The 25191-nt window shown below is 33.9% G+C and overlaps 1 protein-coding gene across 4 annotated transcripts in view; it reads right to left on the reverse strand.

Moving 5' to 3' along the window:
* Positions 1-1170: 1170 nt before the first annotated feature.
* Arf6 (ADP-ribosylation factor 6) overlaps positions 1171-25191 on the reverse strand; it is a 187276-nt gene continuing 163255 nt past the window's right edge. For 3 of the 4 annotated variants that reach the window (XM_069816271.1, XM_069816270.1, XM_069816272.1), the window contains exon 5: positions 1171-24406. In XM_069816271.1, coding sequence (XP_069672372.1) covers positions 24264-24406 — 143 coding nt within the window. In that variant the 3' untranslated portion in view covers positions 1171-24263. The remainder of the gene's footprint in view (positions 24407-25191) is intronic. The other variant, XR_011330160.1, reaches the window with a different exon arrangement.

Here is a 25191-nt window from a genome sequence, read left to right on the forward strand (position 1 = left end):
GAGCCCAGAGAACATCGAAATATGTCCCTCCCACATGAGGACATAACCATCACGAACAACATCCACATGGACTTCATCAAACCTTCAGTGTAGTACGAGAACTTACTGATAATACAGCATAAATCAGGCTAACGAGAAGAGAAATATTTATCTGATTTAAATGGAGAAATTGTTTAAATAAAGATCTACCATACATTTTAGGTGTGATTTGTGTTTTTCAGAGTGTTCAATGTGGTGAAAGACTTTTGAACATTTGTACCAGTCTGGAGTCTTGGTAGTGAATCCAGAAAATTAGTTTCCCTGTTACCGTGTAGTAATATTACATTTTTAAACAAGTAAAATATTGTAACAAAGTACTCTACAATACATTCTTATCTAATGGGTTATTTTTAAAAACCTTTTGCATTCGCTTGAATAGCGATCCTGAAACTGGGGACGGAAAACAGAGCTAGCACCACTCGGCGACGAACCACTGAACTAAAGGAAGTAAAGTCACTTTCTCTTCTACTCGCTCTGCCTCCGGTCTCCCAACTAACACTCTATATGCATTTCTGGATTCGCCCATATGTGCTACATGCCCTGACCATCTCAAACGTCTGGATCAATAATAATAATAATAATAATAATAATAATAATAATAATAATAATAATAATAATAATAATAATAGGCATATTCCAGTTCCTCTTAAATTCTGATAGTTATAACTGTTCCAAACCATATTTTCCTTCTCTGCTAATATTTTTCCTTCCAACAATCCATTGTTGATTATAAATTTCGAAGTACCACCTTCAGGTATTCTTTCACTATGTCCTTCCCACATTTCTGTATTTCATCAGTCACAAAAAAAAAAAGTTTTGTTCTTCATGAATTCTTTTCTTATCTAGTCGTGTAATTCCACAATTTTTTTCGCAATCCTGTTTAAAAAAAAAAACAGAGGCACACAATAACACTGGTGCTGTCATACCTTTTTATTATTTTAATGTCCAATTAACAAATTCAAATAGCAATAACAAATAATTATAATAAAATACCAGTACCAAAATAGGTCGCAAAAGAAAGAAATAAAATGTACCGCTTGACAATAAAGTTTACCACAGCATTTATTTCTGAAATAAACACTAATCCTGTATCTTATGCAAGTAAAAAAATAACAGAATGAAGAACGCATATTTAGTAAAGATTAAAGTATTTTATTTGGCAAATCTTAGAGATTCAATTACAAGACAAGCACAAAACTCTGATTCAACGGTAGCAATTTCTTTATGACAAATAACAAAAACATTTCATCACTTTTATATTCCTGCATTTATTCTCTTATTTACAATTATGGGCCATTTCACAATGAAAGTATTGTTGAATTGCAGGGACAGTTTACTTTTATACAAGTTCTAAAAAACTCGGGAGGAGGGATGGAGTGTTAATCTCCACTTAGCAAATATTTATATATATACACACACATACACACAGCAAGCAAGACTGTGTCACACAAACCACTCTCTCAAACCTCTCAGACATGCACAAGATCCCGGCGAATTTTCAACTCATTCCTTCTCTTTTACAGTTATTGAGTACTGGCTCAAAAATTACTGTCATAAAATACTCCATTAACAAATGCATTTTTTGCATATTCGAATTACTCACACATAATTTACTAAATGAAACGCATTTTAAAAGTCAATACTTTATTTCCAACTTTCATCTGAAGTGACATTTACTGGTACTTCAATATTGTATATACAGTATAATCCTGTTAATACGCTCGTTACAGAACTGTGGCCTTAAAGTGTAATAACTGGGACAGCACTACAGATGGAAAATGATTTATGAAATGTGGAAAACAATTTAGACACCACGTCATAGGAAACATATTATATTGTGCATTAGTTCCAGTGTAAAATGCAAATAACTCTTTCAAAAGAAAAAATATTTCATTGCTATGTGTTTCGTATTGCTATTATGAATAACATTTTCTATGTGGTTCAAATAACTACAAAGAATTTCACTTGATACACCACTAGGAGCAACACTAATGTAATTTTTCACTTATAGACAAGATTTCCACTTTGCCATTTTGCACTATCAAACTTACTGCACACTTCACAGAATTCAAAGGATGACTAAATTTTACAGAAAGGACAGAAAAGTATTGACAGAAAGTTTTTAAGTGTTAAAATCCTTGCATACAAAGGCAAATACTGATAAGTACAACTTCTGATAGCCCTTCTTCAGGTAGAGGGTAAATTTCCTTCTTGCACTCGTGATGCAATGACCCTCAGTACAGTCACAGTAACATCACAGTCTACTATATACAGTCGCGAAGCTTGAGGTGATTTTTTGCAAATCTCGCGATAAAGCGCTCCAAGCGGTTAGCAACTAGAAACAATAGACTGTCTACGGTCGACTTTGGATTTAGAGTGGACTGAGTCGTATTTCCATCGAGTGCTAGGTCGTTGCGTATTTCGCATTGATGCTCGTGAAGAAAAATCCTAACATCTATTTCTTATTTTACTTCTAGATGCAAAAAGTGGTTAATAAACAGCAGGAGGGTAGATCTAATGACAAAGGATGAAGCATATCTTTATAATAATATAAAGTTTTGCTCTCTTCATTTCGAAAACACACAATTTATGAATGAAAACAAAAATAAATTAATCTGGAATGCAGTTCCAACTTTATTTGATGTTTCAAATAAACCTGTTCTGTTATTACCTGCAGCTGAGAAACAAAAGCTCTGCACTAATTCTACGTCTGTATCAGCTACAGACCTACTTCTTTTTTTTTTCAAAGGATATGTTTTTAATTATAGCTGTTAATTTGGTTGTTATTTTTATTTGTTACTTTACTAGAGACGTAGAAAAAGTAATTCTGTTACAATAAAATTTATTGATCACGTTTTATTTCCAATTGTGATGTGATTATTATTGCTTAACCTCATCCCACTTTGTTAACTACGTAAGCCTACACTACAAGTACCGGTACACGTAAGTTACTCTCATTAATTCATATTTCCATTATTATTGTTGTAAAGGGAAATGCAAATTAATATTTATTGGTTTCATAGTTCATTATCGCTATAAACTCGAATGAGTGAAGCGATTATAGTACATTTCAGTTCGTTTTGCACAAACAAAATAATATTAACCTATTTCTTGCAGGTATCGAGTTTATGGTGGAATTTAATATACTTCATTAACATAATAAATTAACTTTATCCATTTAATATTTCAATAATGGAAGGAAGGTGCTAATTTTTCCAAAAGAACACGACAACGAAAGTGTAACATATTTTGTCATCTGCTAGGAGAGATCTGTGATGATGAGGCGATAGTAGCGATCCTAGTGTTGGGCAACTATCCATGGTTTGCATTTTTACTACATATTGAGCTTCGCGACTGTATATAGTAGACTGTGGTAACATATTTCTTCACCAAGCTTCTAAAACAATAGGTTTCGCAATCTATACAGAATTTTTTATCCATGTTGAATCTTCCGTACACTACTTTTAACACTTGAATATAAATAATTGATTAAATGGTGATCTTACTCGTGTTAATTATGTAAGCTGTAAGCCACACAGGCTTACATAATTAACACGAGTAAGATCGCCATTTAATAAATTATTTAGAATTTTTTACTCACTTCCGATCCCCAAAAAGCAATACAAGCAGGATTTGGAAACGTTATGAGAGTAAAATTATGCAGGATTATAATATATGTATATGATATGTCCAGGAACCGTGTAAAAAGAGCTTAAGAATAGGACAGAATTATAAGCGGGAGCGTATTAACGAGTTTTACTGCATATTATTGAACAAATTATACACTTTTGCATTCACATCTTCAAACATTTAACAGGAAAATAAATTATTTTGTTTTCCTCTCTTTATATTTAGCTCAAATAACTGACAATTATTATGCCTCTGCCCAGAAAATAATTGTAACATTTAAAAATATGTATTTTCCTATTAAAGCTAACACACAAGACAGCCACAGTCAATGACGTACATTGTAAGTATAATCGTTCCACTCACATGTTTAACACTGACAACCCTTTGATATTCAAACTTACACCACTCAAACGTGTTTGTTTATTTGCTGCACAAATCAGATTTTACCACATGGAGTATAAGTCAAGGTTACAATACTGTATCTCTTATTGCTGTATTTATAGTTCAGTTCAGAAAATATTGTGAGCTTGCTTAGAGGTACAAAATCCGTGTTACAGTAGTATTTATTATACTTATTTATCTATTATTTTCTTTTATTTATTTACCCATTTACTCAAACAATAAGTGTACTGTGTATTGGATCGACATGTGATGGCTCTGGGAAAGTAACCGTGACAATCATAGTGCCAATGCTTCTAGCAACGATGACAGAGGTTCTCATACTATTGGGAGCAGTAGGAAAAGTGACCGACACAAATCATCCCCGAAGTGTCTGAATAAAGGTCACAGGAGGTTATACATTGTGTGTATGTTGTTGTTTGGCCAAGTGTCTGAAGGCAGGTTTGAACCTAACAAATGATACCAATATGACACTACTTATGAGGCAACTAGGCCAGGACATAATGGGGTAGGGTGGTCAGTTCCTTTCACCTCTCCATTGCACATTTACTCTTAATGGGTTGAGAGAAAACTCCACATGTGATGAATGCCAACATATTTGAAAAATGGTTTCAGCACATACTACTAGAAAATTTCCTGCCCAGAAGGTTCGTAACTGCACTAGATAATTCTAGTATCACTCTAGATTGAAGGTAAAGATTCCAACTAAGTACACCAAAAAGAAAGAAGTCATTAAATTCATGAAGAAATACGATATTCAGGTTCCAACTCCAGTCTCAATAAAAGAGGTTAATATAGAGAAATAATTTGTAATCGACAAAAAAGTATGATCTCGTGGTCATGGGGTTTTAAGATTGCCACCATATCGCTGGTGCTTAAATTCAATCGAGTTAATGTGGGCGCATCTTAAACATGAAGAATGTGACCCCTCTCATTTAGTGACAGTGTTTGCAGTGCTTTGCGAAAATGTGTGGATGATATTCAGGAAAGCTATGTGCAATACACCATAAAGGTACAGAGGTAGTACATGGAATGAGACAATACACATGATACTGACCAGATCATCTTACATGTGGAAGACAGTAATGGCAGCATGGATGATTGGGTTAAGTGTTATCTATCAGAAAGCTAATAATCAGTAGTGAAGCGTGACACAATTTTTGGATAAGCTGGGGTTCAGAAATAGTGATCTAGGCAGTGCTTTACGACGCTGAAAGGTAAATGAAACGTGGAAACACTCCTGTTTTAATTTACTAAATTCTAAATTGATCTTGTCCCTTCTTTGAAAATGTTTGGGAAAGCTCAGCTTACCCTGCCTACCCTGACGCTTCGCCACTGCTAATAATAGGCATGTATTCACAGGCAATATATTTTGAATATCCTGTCAGCTTGTTGATTTCAGCAGGTAACACTATTACTTAGTTCCATTTGTCATTAAAATAAAAGTACTCTATAATTACTTAACTAAATGATAATGTAAATATGAGAAATGACGCATCTGATAATCAGGTTAATACACCGATAAATAATAATATACCAGTAATTAATTAATGGGGGGACATACAGTACAGTCATACTTTACTTACACTACTGAAACAAACTAGTAAACGTGACAACACAGCCTGTGTTTGTGTTTGACTGCAGTACAGCCAACAATTACTCTTTGACTTGCCGAAGTTAACCATCTGAGTGAGACGATAATACAAATGTAGCACCACATACCACTCTGCCAGTACAACTACTTTAGCCACAGTTGGAAAACGTACTCTACAGACTACTACAAAAATAAAAAAGCAATATATATTGAAATAATACTATTTATTACGAAAAATTATGTTTAAAGAACATATATAATTAAATCTATGTTCCAATAAAATGGATATAGCTGCAGTTTGTAAGTTGCCTCTCTCATATTTTGATTGTGGTCGATAATATTCTTTCCTCTTGGCAGACCATAAAAATTGTCTTACAGGCTGCAAATGGCCCATGGGCTGGAATTTCCATATCCCTGTTGACAAATCAATGATTAATCTCACATTCAAGAAGTTTCTTTCACCTGTCCATTATTAAACTAACATAATTCATACAATGGCCATTTCATGAAACCACCAATATACAAAACAATGGACTCTTTATCAACATCAGTATGTTAACATAGTGCAGTACACAGAGTGATAATGTTTCGTTCATGTATTTTTTCCTTAATTTGTTTTTCTCTAACAAAATACTATTTTTAATATGGAACTAAAAGTTTATTAAAGGGATAAATGTTATACTAAAAGTTCCTTATGATGGAGTGTTAAAATTATTAAATCAATGATGTGTAACTTTATTTATGGAACGAAAATTGAAAACATAAGGAAATATGAAAACTAATAACTCAAGAGATTCAAGAGTCTGTTAGGCTTTTCATGCAGGCGAGAAACAGCGAGTACATTGTACATTTATACCTGGAGCTCTCAGCCCTCTGACTCAAGAGTTTGGGTTTTGTACATCTATAAAAATGGCCTCCCAGTTTTCACTTCCCTTACTTCTTATTGCCTTGAGTTTCAACTTGAGCACCTCAGGTCTAATGACAAACATGGCAACCAATAGCTTACTCAGAACATCTACAATCGCAGCTCTTCCCTTCTGAAGGAAGACATGCAAAGAATTTATCTCCCATGGCCAGGTTTTTCAACAGGAGTCTTAGATTTGGTTGAATGGTTGCCAATCCCTCCAGGTAAGAACAAATGGATCTTCCTGGATTCTGCTAGTCTGCTGTGTGATGAATTCTATTTCTGAGGTGGAGACACCTTTAACACAAAATTCATTACTCTTATGATAGCATTTAAGGCAAGGATGATAACTAGCAGAACATATCTTCGATCTAACATGGAACACAGTAACTGCTCAACCACTGAGGACAACTTACAATGCTGAATCATAACAATGTATAATTTTATTTCAATAAATGTTCTTGAGAGAAAAACGTAACTCCAATTCTGTAGACGCAAAGAATGCACTGTAAAATCCGTATTCCTTTACATATTATTTTCCAACCTTACTCAAAACAAATTTTGGCGATGGCTATTAATACAGTTGGCTCATAAAAGTAACTGGCATTTCCAAAGCATGGCAGTGAATGTTTTATTGAGAGATATTCCACCTTACACTGTAGTCATTCTAAGTTACTACCTCCTACATTGTGGCTTTTTCAAGATGCACCACTTCGTTCAACTTCACTAACATCATGTAACACCTGTTGCTGTAATGCAAAGCAGTCACAAGAAAATACAACAGTATGCAATCTAAGAAAACTGTAGGAAAAAAAAAGCTAGATTTATAATGGGAATGTTCATTAGAAAGGTAGATAGACAATGAACCAAATGTAAGCTACTCTCAAAATATGGGAGGATTCATTAAGGCGTCATGGTACAGTAGCATAAATACTGATTTATTTCCAGCGCCAGCATCTGCTAGGTTCGTCTAACATCAACAAACAGTCAGCATAAACAGTTGGCAAATGTTAAGTTCCCTTGTGCAGACAAGGGTAAAAAATTGCCAATACTGTTAAAATATTGTCGACATTTTACACATTATATCAAAATGTAATTGAAATAACACTAAAGTAAATCCAGTACTATTATTATTCTCTTGTTATTCCTTATGTAAAGTATGCATTCGATCTAGCTTTAAACTTCAAAGAAGTTTACATTCACTATTAAGACTTCGCAATTTAATTCAAAATAATCATAAATAATAATGCATACTTTCATTAACACAAACTTACGTACTAGTTTCACAACAAAGTGAAAATCTGATTTTCTTAAAAAAAAAAAAAAAAAAAAAAAAAAAAAAAAAAAAAAAAAAAAAAAAAAAGAAAGAAAGAAAGAGAGAGAAAGTTGTGATAAAACTGCAATAAAAATATTCCCGCAATAAACGTACATAATATATCAAAATGTTTTACTGTATATTCTGTTCCTTATATTACAAAGAAATAGAAATAATGAATTACGACAATGTGAAGATAAAAGAGTATACTTTGACATTTTTCATTTAAGGATGTCTTCTTAGCCGTCCTGCAGAATACAGTAGGGCCATGGCCTTACAAATTGATTTCATTCAAATTCAGTCACTAGAATCTGTAATGACTGTATCAATTTTCTTCATATATTTTAATAAAGGGATATATATGTGGAAAGGGGAAGTGCTATCAAATTATGTTTTAGGTTCACTCTTTTTAAAAATTTATATTTCCTTATTGTATTATTTCTGACTTCACATTTCTTCTTATGTCTTATGTTATACTTTCTTACCAATCTTTAAACTTTGATTGTTCATGCAAAATCTTTGAGACCTTTACTAATATTTACAAAATCAGCTTTGATATATTTTTAGCACACAATAAGGTGTATAAAATGCAAACTTCATAACAGGTCGCGGAAATAAATAAATATGAAAATATACAATTAACACGATTTCGTACTGTCTCTCTTACTGATTCCAATACACATAATGAAAACTCAGTAAAATACAAATATTCACCATGAAATGTATCACAGTGGAGCTTCGATTATCGTCATTTATTGCTCTAAAAAACTGCAACAGAAATTACGATAATTAATCATTTAAACCCACGTTACAGCAACAAGTGATTAAAAAAATAAAGCTTCTACATGTAAACATATTTCCTTAGATTACAAGTTATAACACTGAATTGCATCTTTTGATGGGAGGCCATGTTCATTTCCCGACTTTTATATTAATGACACATTCTTAGATAACTACATCCTAAGAAATTGGCCTACAAAACATAACACTCAGGCACGTGATTGGAAGTTCAAGAGTGTGCGAATGTTAAGAATGTGCTGACATACAATCTGACAAATATGACGATTAGTAGGATTTAACCATAATCAAATGTAATGGTATTATTAAATAGTGAACAACAGTTAGTAGAAACGACAGAAGTCGAAGGCGTTGATAATCGAAGCTCTACTTTATTATGAAATGATATCAGAACTCCTTAATATGGCCCACTGTTTACGTATTAATTAAATTAAGCCTTTGGAACGAGCTTTATGTAAGCACTTGTTGGAACAGTAATCTCACCATTAGTAACAGAAGTATCATGTATATTACAGATAACATAATGGCTTCCACATGAAATTCCAATTCTTCCTTCCATGAACACAAGATTGTGAAAAAATGATAGAGGCCAAGAATTAAGTTTTCGAAAAAACTAACTACTTTATACTTCAATTAAAAATCTTTGTGCTGTCATTCAGTTTAGCAATAGCAGGACAGTGCCACATTTGTATCACTTGAGCACACATTTTCTCATTGTTGTTTGTGGAAGATGAACTGGGAGTCACCATACCCCAACAGGGTCAATTACCTGGCAGTCATTACTATTTTACTAAATAAAAAGACATCCAGCAGGACTCTAACATACCTATATTGTGATGTGGTTCTGGGGATTTCCACTGTCTCTTGACTTGTAAATTTTCCAACATTTCGAAATTGGTTTCACCTTTAAGATTGCATATTATCATTAGCTTTTGATGTAGAACTGTACAGAATGCATCAACTGAATGAAGTACTGGTAACATTACTTTACACTTGGTACAAGTTCTAAGCTCAAAATCAAATTGGGTGCCCTTTGAAGAGATAGGTATTTATTTCTATATAAATTATTTAGATTACTAACCGGGATTTGGTCTTGAACTGTAAGATTAAACTACCTGGTATGTAAACGTTAAGTGGAATTCAGTTACCATCAGAAGATAGGAATTGTTCATAAATCCAAGGTACAAAATACCACTGAAAAGGCTTATGAGTTAGTTTCTAAAACTGATTAAGATATGAAGGCTGCAAATACGACCATTGAAGATAAAGTGGTTACACTTGGATTTTGTCTCCAGGTACTGTATTTTATTGGGCTATAAGAGCTGATGGCAAAATAATAACGAAAGAATGGAATAACATCAGAAAATACAAAAATGCACGTGGAGAAACTCTATTCCATAGCACTATTTTGTACCAAATTAATCTCAGCATCTGCATGAATTCAATTCCCTGTTATTTTGGTGAAATCTGACAGCTGACTATAATATAAGCTCCAAAATGCACTTCTTAAGTCTGTTTCTATCACTTTGTAATGAAAACAATACAATCTGGGAGTACTGGACTAGCCACCAGCATAGCTTGGTTGGTTAAGGCACATGTCTGCCGATTCAGTGTTGTGTTCGGGCACAGGTTCGATCTCCGCTTGGCCTGATTACCTGGTTGGGTTTTTTTCGAGGTTTTCTCCAACTGTAAGGCGAATGTGAGGTAATCTATGGCGAATCCTCGATCTTATCTCGCTAAAATATCACCTCGCTGTCACCAATCTAGCACAATAAGGTTTAACATTACATTTCATCTCGACCTTTCTGAAAGGAAAATTTGGAGAATGTATTATTTTTCCTTTTTTATAATTCCCGAGCCATTAAACATTATTGCAACTACGTAACTTCTTATAATAGTTCACGTGAAAGATACAGTTAATTGAAACTTGGAATTAAAAAAAACAGTGAATTTTACTCTATATATTATGAAAGAACTACACAATTTTGTTTGTAAAGTTAGAAAATTATTTTTGAGAAATAATATTTCTGTTTGCAAACCCAGGTTCTACTTCGCAGCACTTGAAAATTGTTTTTATTTAGACATGCATCTGTCTAATTACCAATAGGAATAAAATCACGTAAGTCGTGAAAGTAACATTTCCATAGCCATAATCTAGATGTAACAAGTATACCAAATAAAATTCAATATGCAGGAAAATCCACCAACACTTAACCATATGAATTTAGAAGAAAATGAAGTAACATTTCATTTAACATTTACAATCCAATACTGACATAATTATAAATCCAAAAAATGGGTGCTGAACCACTACATACATATTAGCTAGAAATGACTAAAATTGCATTTTTGAGATCAGCAGTTCATTGTGGACTGACAGGTCACGTGCTTAATAACCATTTTTATACATTTTTAAGTAATTAAAATATTATACAAAGGATAATTTTGTACACTGAAACAGTTCCTTTTAGGACTATTGCCTGTTAGGAAGATGATGATGAAACATTATACAAATTTAAAGAGAAAGATACAACAGAAACGAGAATGACTGTAACACATTCTATGAATGGAAGAGAGACTAAACAACGAAATTAATTTATAAACCAAAGTAACAGAGTATTGCTAGATTACCCAAGACAAGACAGATAATGCCAACTTTAATGAAATTGGAACACCTCTGAAGACCATACGTTCTCTATGGGATTCAGATCTGGACTGTGTTTTGGTCAGTCCATTCTCTGAATCCCCACCTCTTGGAGAAAGTTGATGACACATTGTGCTACATGAGGACAGACATTATCCTGCATTAGAATAAAGTTGTTCCCAATGAAAGATCCAAAAGGCATAACGTGGTTCATAAGAGTTTCTTCCACATAGTGGTCAGCACTGAGGACACCATGCTCAACGAATACCAGGTCTGTCTTTTCTTGTATACTGATTCCGTCCAGACCATGATGGAACCTCCTCAAAAAGGCACTCTATGAGAGAAGGTACAAGAAGATTAGCGCTTTCCACATTCTCTCCCATCCATCTGGAGAAAGTAGGCAAACCTAGACTCATCTGTAAACAAGACATCAGATCACTGTTCTAACATCTAGTTGACATGTTGATGAGTGAACTCAAGTCTTGCAGCATGATGTTGCTGAATGAACAGGGGTCCTGTGGCAAGTCTTCCAATTGACAGTCTTGATGGAGTCGGTTTTAGACAGGGCGGCATCTCGCAGCTCTATGAATGCTTCCAATTGATCTCCAAGCCTCTCCGTTACATAGCAATAAGACCTTCCTTCTTCAGTTAATGCAGCAGCTCTTGCAAAGGTTTCCAGGTTTAATAGCATGTTGATCATATGAAAATTTCTTCGTAACTGCGCCAAACAATGAACAAAACACGTCTCTTCGCCAGTTAACTTCAAAATCACAAGCCATTCCCCAAACACATGGTGCAATAAATGTTAACAAAGCTTGTAATAGATGTGAGAGTGGTAATGGTAACAAAACAACAAAAGCGTTAAGGGTCTGAAAATAATTATTAGGGTGGTTTTTACACTAACGTTTTCTTTCAGAATATCCCAGCAACATCATAAAACTACTTCAAAGTTAAACAAGAAGACTTTAAGCCCTAGTATTTAATCACAACATTACTTTAATACATAACCCAATCTTTTTATCGTAAAATAAAGAAAAAAATATATAATATGTACCTGTGCTAAAAATCATTCAAGACTGAAATTATATTATCAGGACAAGGTTTCAAGGCACCCTTATCTCTAGCTTTACCATACATCACATTCATCCTCACTTGCAGTATCAAAACTGGAACTTCCAGTCAACAGGTCTGGGTTGATGTCAGAGCATTGACAAGGACTAATGTCATGCCACTCTTTTCTCAGTAATTTTATTGTCGGGACATTTTGGCTTATTTAAAGACGCATAATTATTGAAAGTTGTATACAGTGAAATCTCCATACAACAATTACCGATATACAACAATACCCTCTACAATGTTAAAATACAATTGCATTATTTTCTCTGTAATATATTTTTTATGCTAACAAATACTAGTTTTTATCACAATTTATTAAATACTAAAACTCTTAAATAATCAATGTACATAAATTATAGAAGTGGTCCCTTATACAGTACAGTTCCAAATATCATGCATTTTTTCTTTGTAAATTCTCGATGAAACAATAAATTCCTCTACAACAACATTTTTCTTCCTAGTCCTTGTGGTTTCACTGTATCGAGATTTCACTGTACACAAAATCACAGAAAAAAGCGTCATTAAGTCATTACCTTTCTTAAAAATAATATTCGTATTAATAATTACTGTTGTAAAATGGAAATTAAATTACGAATGAAAAGTGCACAAAAGACTAGAACACACGAACCTGCAATGGCCGTTTCCATCAGCATAAAATGAGTGTTAATTTAAATTGGTTCAAGTCTGAGTATTTGCATGCGAATATAATACGTGATTGAATATAATACACATCCCAGTTTTCTAGATGATACTTTGTAAAAAAAAAAAAAAAAAAGTATTATAATTGCACAAATACAGTATTGGCCTGGTGTCTGGTTTTTGGCAGATGGATAAAATTTGTGTTTAAATTGGGACCATTCTAAAGTGAACGAAGTTAATAGTAATAAAATACTAAATGATGTCGGATTTGTGGACGAATTTTATATAATGGAGAAATATAAATTTCTGAGTAAGATTTATGGAATGTGAAGTTATGGAAACAAAAGAGTTGAAGAATGGTGTCAGCATTTATTCTCTCCTTACATTTCAATGCGTTGCTGCATTAAAATGTTAAACATTCCCTGCATGCATTTATTAGTATGTGAGCTCATGTGATATCTCACGTCTCTGTAACTGGAAGTTTCTAATGCTAATCATTGAGCACCTGGATAAGCTCATCAAGAAGCAAAATTAATTGCTTGACTAATGTTAACTGTGTGTGTGTACTATGCAATTAATTGTAAGACCTAACTTTAAATAAGAAAATCACCATAACACATTTTTTATTATTTGTGTATTTTCGTAAAAAAATTTCAAAATCTAATCTTTGCAGGAACACAATACAGCTTATAGATTTTATATGGCGAGAGTGTAACAGTAATGAAAGCTGCATATACATGGGGTGTAACTTTAACAGTGGCAACACTGCTGTAAAAGCGAAACGAGACGGAGTTAATTGTTGTCACTTCTATCACATGTTAATCTATATCTGCCCTCCTTCCCCCTAAAAGGACTCTTTCATCCGACGCACAGTGCATGCGCTGTGAAGAGTTGAAGTTAGTCTCCTGTTAGTTACAGCTCTAAGCGGTTGTGTTTCGCCATGTTTACAAAGCAGAAACAGCGATCTTGGCTGAAAATTCAATCTGCCCATGGTCGTACAGCACGACGTCATGACCTCATGATGGTCTTGTTGAGGCATGTGGAGAGACGACTTTACCATACAGCACTGTGGCGAGGTGGGTTCAAACCTTCAACGAGGGGCATGACTGCGTGGAAAACATGGCTCGGCCAGGCCGTCCGAGTGTTAGTGACGAGGAAGTGCAATTTGTTTCCGCACTATTAGAAAACAATCGACGACAGACGGTACGTGAGTTAGCCCAGGAGATAGGAATATCGCATATGACTGTGTTTCGTATTCTAAAGAATCACCTAAAAATGAGAAAAATTGCATCTCGATGGGTTCCCTGGGATTTGACGGAGACACAGCAATGGATGAAGCGATGGATACAATAGGACACTAATTAAAATCACTTGGAGCGTTATGATCGTGAAGATGCCTTCTTACAGTGTATTGTCGCGCTTGATGAGACATGGGCCAGGTCATATGAACCTCTACTTAAGTGCCAATCAAATGAGTGGCGTCATTACAGGTCATCACGCAAAACAGTGGTGTGTCGTACCCCTACAAATGTGAAAGTTATGCTGATTGTTGTATACGACTGTGAAGGCGTCATCCTAACACATACCGTCCCGCAAAGACAGAATGTTAATGCACAGTATTTCCGCCATTTTTGGAGCATAATTTGATACCAGCGTTGCGCCCACATGTTTTGCAGAACCCTCCCATCATTTTGCAGGATAACGCAAGGGCGCACATGGCACAACCTGTAGTTGATTTGTACCGTCTCTGGGGGTGGAAAGTGCTTTTCCATCCACCACATTCACCAGACTTAAGCCCCTGTGATTATGACTTAATCCGAAAGATGAAGGAACCACTTCGTGATGTTCGATTCTGGAATGTTCCGATATTCTGCAGGCAGTAGGGTGGTCCATCAGAAACATGAATAGAAGAGGAGCTGCTACAGGGATACGACTTCCACATTGCTGGCAACGAGTTGTAGACAATGCTGGTTATTACATTGAAGGACTATGTATCACTTGTATATTCATAATAAATAAATAGTTGCCACTATTAAAGTTACAACCTGTGTAATATGCTACAGATTATTCAGTTCTCTTTAATTAAGACAATTTTCAAGGTTACCAATTAAAACTGTCCCTTTAGAATCACGATATGAAGCTCAAGAGATGTGAAATGTGGTTCCTATGGCAACATGATACAAAATTTCCAAATGTACATTTTCTTAAGTATATGTTGACAACTCTACAGAACACCATATTCATTTTTATATGCCAGCCATCTTTTTTTCAGTTCTTGAATGTAGCAGGAAAGTCCAGTTTCATAGTCGTCACTTCATTAGACATAATGATCCTTGGGGATATTTTGCTATAAACATCTGGTGATCAGGGTTACAAAACCATAGTTCTGCAAAGAATAGAACTTAAATTAATCTAAAAACAACTTATCCAATTCAACTAACATGGTTTACTGTTCCAGTACTCCTCAAACTTTTTTTTTAAACATGACGTCTAATTACTGATTCATTTTAAGTAGGCTATGTAAATTTAACATCTGTCAGAACAATTAAATATTGGAATGAAAAATATGTGAAATAGATTGCATGCAGTAATTTAAAATTCGTAGCAAAGAAGAAGAAAATCCACTCCAACATATCTTTGTGTTGTTTGTGTACCCTAATCTGAAAACCACTATGTGGCCCAACACAACTGATATGATCATGATTCAGTATTCATTCAATAATTATTGAGACAGAAATCTTGACCAATTATAAACCTATTTATTTCCTTTTAAATTATTTATTTAAATTTCACTACTGCCATGACAATCATACTTCTTCACCTTTACTTCTCAACTAGATCCGAGAAACTGTACCTCCAAACAGGCTATGTCCACTGTTTATCTTCCTCCCAGTTCACCATCTTCTCCACTGTAAGTAAGTTTTCCATTTCTTTGAAGTTAAACACGTTTCGACTATGTCGTATTTTGGACTGGAGTTAAACATTACTTACTGTCTTCTGAAAACACACATCCCAAAGCAAAATCCTTTCACATTCACTGCCAAAGATGATGAAATATCATTCAACAGAATTAAAGAAGTCTGTAGGTTCAGTATTAGTTAACATCATACATAACCACATGAACTTCTGAAAAAGATAAAGAATAAAATTATGTAACATGTCCCTGGTAGTGAATGTGTCATAGCACAAGCTTACTAAAAGAATAGAGTTCCAAATTCGCAACTGAAACCAATATCTTAATCTTATGTAATTCAGTATCACATAACACATAAGACAAAAAAAGATAAAATAAAGTATATTCTAAATTCATTGGATCCAACACAGCAGACTTCTGAGTATTCATATGCTACTCACAAACTTTAATATCTTATTATAAGGACTTCTTGTGAAGTGAAAAAAGAAGGCAATTTCACTCCACTACTCCAGTCTCAGTAACGACATAGTTATTACAATAACAGCCAATAATTTGGAGCCATGTATCAGCTGCATAATCAGGGAAGGTTCCTTCCCTGATGATGGTTCTAATACATGGCTCTAAAACGGATGTTTCTGCATTTATAATATGACGCAATAACCCAAAAATCCCTCATCTCAATGAACAACGTGGAAGTCTCAAATTATACATAATTATTAGTTGTTTAGAGAAATTACTGATATTAAAAAAAAGTAACTGGATGAATTGTAAGTGAATGGTTAGCTAATCATATTTTCTAGATTCACCTCCTGGCAAATACAAGTGAAATTTGCAGTGGACAAATAAAAATGTTGGGCAGGTTTTACCGTGGTATTCACATTTCCCATGCCATCATTCCACCAATTTTCCTTATCACTAGAGGCATGAAAATATTGCAATTGCGATAAAAATAACAACTGTGCTTTTTAATCCTTTTTTTCTCAGTTTTCTTTACATTTCATCATAATTGCAACCTTTTGAAGCCAATTTCATTATTGCGAATTAATGCTATAAATGGATAGTACAGTGATAAATTGTATTTTCAGCAAAATACAAGCGACTTCAAAAAAATGTGTATTTTTTTTTTTTTTCAATTGGAATATATTTTTCAGATTTTATTTCATTCTTGAGAACATGACCAGGAACTCCATTTGTATGGACTCTAGCATACCCTGAGCCATGCATGCGCACTACAGATTTTTGCTTTCATCTGCTACAGGTACATGGACCAAAGAGTATAACTCTGATACTCTCTGACATGGACATGGTTATTGTTCGTGGGCAGAAGTTAAGGGAAGCATCAGCTGTTTGCAGTATTTCGGCTGTTGATTTTAAAATTGCGGTTGCCACTGAATTAAAACAAATACTTTCATTCAGTGTTATACTGTTACAGCAAAATGTGTCATAGTCAACGTGCATTTATATACTTTTCTTTTTGGATCTTTTTTTTTTTTTTGGCAACAAAACTGAATCTATTATTTAACGGAATATTGAAATATTGATCAGATATGTCATTACCATGTAGGCTATATACCTCATTTTCATTTACCCCTCTCAAATACATAAAACAACAAAACAGGTATTAGCTAATAAACACCATTTCTTTAAATAATTAATATTATAAAAAAAATGAGTTTTTTTAAAAACATTTTTGCTATAAATACAAAAATTAATGCTATACTTTCACACCTCTATTTATCACCTCTTTGCACTATTCTGTGAGGAAGTGTTTAGTCATGCTGACCAACACTATAATATGATATATCCTCCAGAACATAGTAGGGGCTTCATGACTGACAAGTCACATGACATGAAAACAGATTAGAAGACTGAGGATACAAAGAAATCGTTTCGGTGAAAGAATTCAAATAATTTCCTTTAAATGCACATAGCTGTTACATATATCACACTTGTATCACACTAACCCATATCAGCTGATTAGGTGTTGGTTTCAAGTTTTATTTGACGTTCCTGATTAGATACGACAAAACATGGAAACCCGATTGGCCATATCCCAAATCCTGAACATGCAAAGGAAACAATAAGGGCAGCACTTCATTTGAATCACATTGGTATTATTCTCCTTGCTTCATTTCATCAACAGGCTGGTCCACATTTTATAATAATAATAATTATAATAATAATTAATAATAAAAATAATCACACCACTTTTAAACAGGTCAAAACTGTGTCTTGTTCATACCACATCATCCATCCTCTTTTTTAAATAATAATAAGAACAATATTGTGCAGATTTGTCCCAACAAGATAGCCAAGCCATTTTATATATAATTTATGTACATACAATCACATCTCAACCGGTCTGTCATTTATGCTGCTAATATAAATACTGACCAACGATCATCATGTCATTGTTCAACAAGGCCAAACCATATGTTACAAATATGGCAGTAAAATGTTCACTTTTCAGGGGTGCAAAAATCACATTCAGATTCATCTTAACACTTCCTAAATAAGGGAGAAATACTATGTGCTGTTAAACTTGATACTTAATGCTTTTATCTATGGTAATAAGACTGAATTAAAAAACCAAAATATAGGTTAAACGATGCAATGGCATAAGAAAAGAAGACATTTTGTCGAAGAAGTCTCTGAATTTATGATGCCAGCCGAAATACAAACAAGAATCACCTTCCTTTACAAGTTAACTAATACCAAACAGGTTAAAGGATTTTTTTTTTTCTTCACTCTACTTGTTTTCAGTTTATATCTGTTAACTCACAACAATAAAGAAGAGATGCTATATTCTAAATAGGCATGAAGCGTTATTTCAATTTTACGAAATAAACATTGAAATAGACGCAAAAATGAATTCTCTCTTTAGTCTACTTATGTAAACATAGAATAATGTAGAGCAGATTCTTTATTTCCAATGTTATGAAATGTAGCTTGCTACATTAAGCTGACAGGAATTCATCAACAGGCTTCTTAAGCATAAAACAAAGCAGGTGAGAAAAAAACAACACGACCTCTTGAAAAATTTATCCATATTATATCGTAAAAACAATATCCTCTTTTGTGTCCATATCAAACATCAATATATATTTAGAATTCAATAATTCTGTTACATACTGCAAATTAAATGAATGAATATTAATGTAACAGCTTAGCACATTGAAGTTAATGCTTCCTTGAAACTAATTCTAAAATTTGCTTCCAAAGATACTGAACAGATCATGCATTACACATAATTATATTCATACAGATTTTTTTCTCAAAACTAACCTCAGAAAGTTATCTTTGGATAGCACTTTGATCTCGCCAGACACAATTAAGAACAAAAGAGAACTAATTGACTCAAGAAAACTCAAATTTCGCGTATTAAAGAATTTAATAAAAAATGTCAACTTCCACAAAGAGATAAAGACAAAAAATGTCAACTTCCACAAAAAGATAAAGGGAGCAAGCTTCTATCAAGACTTTACTCTCGTAAACAGCTGTATCAGACATCATAGAGGCCTTTCTAGCTCCCGAGTGGAAAGATGCACTGAAGAAGACCAGTAAAACCCATACATTCTGTTCCAGACAGAACTCAAGACAATAACCACTGTAGGTGATACCACAGTGAGGTTGAAACTTTGGCTCATGTTTTGGGTTCACGTCCATTTGGCAAAACTCTTCGTAACAGCAGGCATCACAAGATCAGGTCTGCAATCGCAACATATCTGAAGTCCAATGGCTACACTACCTATGAAGAAGTTCATAAAATAACTGACAACTGATGTCTTCCGTGTATTGACATTAAAGAATTTAAGCCTGGAGAGACAAAAGGTTATATCCTCGACCCAACCATCAGATCAAGAAGCATCAGAACCAATCCAAGGAGATTAATCAAGAGAAAAGGGCAATTTATGAACCAACCAACTATTATTACAAATCACATACACTCAGGGATCATCAATTTAATGGTGGGTACAAGAGGGACCATAAGAAAAAAATATGTGTCATTCAATCATAAATTTCAAGTCTAAACAACAATAAAGGAAATTTCTATTCTAGGATTGAAGAGTTCTCTAGGTTTTATGGAGACGCTTGTACTTCAATTCAATCAATGTACAAATTGAATTTTCTCATTTCATCTTTAATGTATTTTATCTTCACTTTTTTTTTTATTTTGCTGCAAATTTTCATGATCTTAAATTGTAAATCATAATCAGACAGCAGATTTTCGGTCCCGGTACTGAATGTTACGTGCACATCAATTGCAGGGAAGTCACTGAACTCAGTGCTAAGCTCCTTCTGTACATCTAGGGACGTGATGTCTTGTCACTGTGTAGGGACCGAAAATCTGCTGTATGGTCATAATCTACTGTAAATTTCGGTTTATGTAAACCAATTTCTTATCAGACATTTAAATGACACGCCTTAACCACCTTAACTGTTTAACATTCTTTCTCTTTGAAAACTTCACCAAGTTGAGGAATATTGATTGAATTTGATTATAGTACTGTTATTGTGTTTCTATACCAAAATAATTATGAATATACTGAGTCTTAGGATTACCTTCAGTGAAAGGCAGTTTGGTAATAAATTATAGTTAATATTGTCAAGGGGAGCTTATATGATAATGACAATGAAGACAAAAGTTGCACAAGAAAATATAATTTTCCCATATAAAGCAACAAATTTAAGTACAACTTTAACAGTACCTACAGTAAGAGACGAAAAATCGCATTTATAACCAATTTTAAGTCCTGAGTTAAGAGCACAGAATTTGACTTCTTTCCATTAAGTTTACATAAACTTGTGGCTAAACAAACATTTCTTCCTTTAATCGACGTAGAATAAAATAAAAAAAAAAAACACAATTTTACATTGAATTAAACAATATTAGAACATATCATCTGTTAACTTGATTGTGCAGCAATATTTTATACACATTTCGGGTAGTTACCAGAATACATATTTTACTCTGTCGAATATTATTCACATCTGATGTGAAACCAGAATTCCATATGTTCGAAATTACAAATTGTGGTTTATTTAATGACGCTCGCAATTGCCGAGGTTATATCAGCTTCGCCAGTATGCCGGAATTTTGTATCACAGGATTTTTTTTACATGCCAGTAAATCTACTGACTCGAGCCTGTCGCATTTAAGCACACTTAAATGCCATCGACCTGGGCCGAGATCGAACCCGCAACCCGAGCACACAAGGCCAGCGCTATACCGACTATGCTACCCAGGCCAACTGTTCGAAATTACCAACTTATTATAGATCAGAAGCATCATACAAATGAGGAACGCAGTTTCGTATATTTACATCTTTACATTAGTTCATCAAAATAAGTGAAGAAGCATTTTAATGATGGCAAAGAAACTAAATTAATTTTTTGTATATTAAGAGAAATTATAGTTTGCATTAACAAATTTTTACAAATACGAGATATATGAACCAACTAACATGATAGCATAACAGCTTAACTTTATGTAGTTTACAACAAGTTACATTATCTCTGTTTTCTTTACTTTTTCTCATTAGCAACATTAATTTAAAGTAAATTTCTGATCAATTGTATGTTTAATTGTATCTCTTCTCCAATGTAAGACAAAGACAATAAGTGTCCTAAAAGTAATAATCAATATTCCAAATAAATGTTACCAAGCAACAAATATTCTGGACGAGCCAAAAATAAGTATTTACAATTTGGGATTGCTCGCAGGTTCACTGTCAATTCTTCAAGCAGAAAATACTTCCAAACTTTATAACTTTCAAATCCAAATGAGATTTATTTGAATTCAACATTTAATTTAGCATCTAGATAGACACAATGCACTCCATGTTTCGAGCCATCAAGAGGTTTTCCCAGGTTAATGTATGAAAACTAAAATTATTAAGGACAATCAGGTTAGTTAATCTGAAACGAAATATACATATTACTACTTTCCTCAAATGAACAAATAATAATTTATAATTTAAAACAGAAATGTGGAAATCTGTGGTATATTTGCAAGTTGTGAGATTATTTTTGTGCCCTATTGATAAGTGTATTATTAACAGGCACTCTAGAAAGAAAGAAGAATTACCTAATACAAATGCCACTTTTAAAAAGCACTGGTACCACAAATTTCATTCAGATTTTTGTGCCCTACTGAGAAGCATATTATTAATGGCCACTCTAGAAAGAAGGAGAATCACCTAATCCAAATGCCACTTTTAAAAAGCACTGATACCACAAATTTCCTTCAGACAGACATAAAGTACGATTTAAGTACCAACGATCCTACCTGTAACACAGGTACATTCTGTCAGTAATCAAGCCGAAGGTACATCATAGTGCAATGATCCATGAAGCAAACAGCAAGTGTCCTTTACTCTAGATCTATTACTGGGACATTTAAATGAAGCTGGTTCATTGTGTGCGTTAGGATTTACAGATGAGATTATTTGATTGCTTGTAAGTTTACTTTATAAAGTTTTCAATTAGAATTATATCTGGGACGGGGGGGGGGGTGGGGGGGTGTATAGAATTGAAATCATATAATGTATGGTTTCGTAAGATTTTTAATGCAGCCTTCTTAATGTCAAGCACTTTTTGTGGTGGCCCACAGGCAAAAGATAAATTAATGCATTGAAGAAATAAGTTCGTAATTGATATTTCACTGATAACTATTAGGCTATAAACACACTCCAATAACAAACAGAAAAGGTGAGATCACAATATACCAAAGAAAGAGATTTGAAATGCATGATGGAAGTTTAGTTTCCAAAAATGTCAGTTTAATTTCAGTTTCTCACATAAATATCAGCAACTTCTGGCTCAGAATGTTTACAACACTCATACTAAACATGAATATATTCAACAGTTCAGGTACAGGTAGGTGTGACTTAGGGAAACAAAAGAAATAGGTGTTTACTTGACAAGGGAACAAAATGACAATTGTTTCCAGCCAATAATCCCCTCAAGTCATTTTTTATGAGCATCAAAATGTCTTCTTTTCTCTTCTAATGTCTTTTTATGAAAATGGAATGATAATTTTTGTGTGAAACACAAATTTTATCTAAATTTATATAATGTTATTAGGGTTAACTGTATTCTTCTATTAATGACCTTCACTAATTTGACAAATGAAGCATTTACATTAACAATATAGTTAAATTTGTTACCTTTCTAAAATTATAACTAGTATTTCCTTTTTAAACTTCATGCTTAACACAATATCAGATAAGATTCATACAGGTTACGTAACTACTTGAAGAGATTGGTAAATTGAATGCAGGAGCTGCAACGAGGCCAGTAATAAACACACCAATCTCTTACAAGAAGATCACAATGTATTTATTATTCAGACACCACAAAGACACTAACATTTTTGCACCCCTGTTTTCATATACTGTAATTTATTTCCTTTTAAAATAGCAATTCTATATTCCAGTCATACGGGAAAAGGGAATGATTCATAAACATAAATATTACTTCACTTTGAAAAAGAAAATAAAATTTACTCAAAATGTATACAACCCTTAATAAAAATAAAAGGATTTATATACACATGATGCATCTACGTGAGTCCATCGTTTATTCGACCATTCTACGAATATTAATGTACTGGGTAACAAAAGAAGAAGTACTAAATGGACAAAAGGCTATCCATGAGTAACTAACTGAAATCAACTTATACTCCTGATGGTGAATTTTGAGTTTCAGCAGAAAAATAAAAGTTCAGAACCAAAATACCTACACGAGTAAGGAGATTAATTAGCTAAACAAAGGATTCTACCCCCCAAATTGAAAGGAGAGGGAAGGGGGAATGTAGGGGATCTTATTACAAGCATTTGTACGTATAAGACCAAAATTAAATTTAAAAGTAAGAAAGCTGTGACAAGTGACTCTACTTCCAACATCCTTGCATCCTCGCGCCCTCACTTCTACGTGTGCAAGCAACTATCTTCCTCTCAAGCTGATTCCATAGTATTATTCAAGTTCAACATTTTTTTCTTTTTTTCTTTTTCTTTTTTGATTCATGTTTGGCTGTCTCTTTTCCTGTGTAATGTATTAATTCCTACAAATTTTTACGACTTTTTAAAAAGAATTTTACAACAGATGTAACAGAACGATGAGCGTCGTCAGATGCAGAGGTCCCACCCTCGCAAGGAACTCAAGTCCCACAAGCTTGCCACCGACACACACTGCACCCACAATCGCAACAATCAGTCTCTTGCGACCGCACGCACGCGAGGCACCCGGTGGCAGCCACTTCTAGCAGGTTCATAACTTGTGGTTGGACGTGAGCCATGTCAGTCCCTCATATAGGCCGTCACCTGTCGTCGCACACGATGGCTGGACATACCAGTTACGGTCACGTATCCGCGTCAACCCCAGCTTCTCCTGGATCTCATGAGGCTTCATGGCTGCCAATATAACCAAGATAAAAAGTGAATTTCATGCAGTCTTTAAATTACAAAACCATATATCTATGTAGGTGATAATACAAGGAAGAATAATAAAGTGTGTAAGATTTGCTTATGATATAGTGTTGTTAGAAGAATATGAATATGCTACTGGAGCTAAATGACACCTGTGAACAGTGGAATGAACATAAATGCAAACAAGACGAATACCAATGTTATCAGAAGAAAAATAAAGAAGGTAAACGTGCGAATCCGAAATGATGCAATGGAACAAGTGGACAACTTCAAATACTTGCGGTATACATACATAAGTAGTAACATGAGCTGCTGTCAAGAAGTCAAAAGGAGAGCAATGTCAAAGAGAGCGTTTAATAGGAAAAGGAGCATTTTCTACAGACCTTCGGAAAAAGAACTATGGAAGAGACTAGTGACTATGTGGAGTGTGAAACTGTATGAACCAGAAACATGTACATTATGGCGAAGTGAAGTTACTGAAGCATTATTGAAATGTGGATAGTAAGAATGGAGAATGCTGAGTTTGCAGTAAAGGACCTGCCTTTGGGCAGAAAAATATGAATGAATAAATAAATATTTATGTAATGTACAAAGTAAAGATAGGTGGCACAGAAATGAGGATTAAAATTCACGATATGACAACATTGTAAATATTCTTTGCTGATACTTCTTTCTGAAGTATAATACTCCATTGTCTGATTAAAATAAATTTGTGATTAACAGTTGCTACAAAAGGGAAAATCTCCTCTACATTGACAAGATGTTCATCC

Source organism: Periplaneta americana, chromosome 17, assembly GCF_040183065.1.
Source record: "Periplaneta americana isolate PAMFEO1 chromosome 17, P.americana_PAMFEO1_priV1, whole genome shotgun sequence".
In the NCBI taxonomy this organism is placed as follows: Eukaryota; Metazoa; Arthropoda; class Insecta; order Blattodea; family Blattidae; genus Periplaneta; species Periplaneta americana.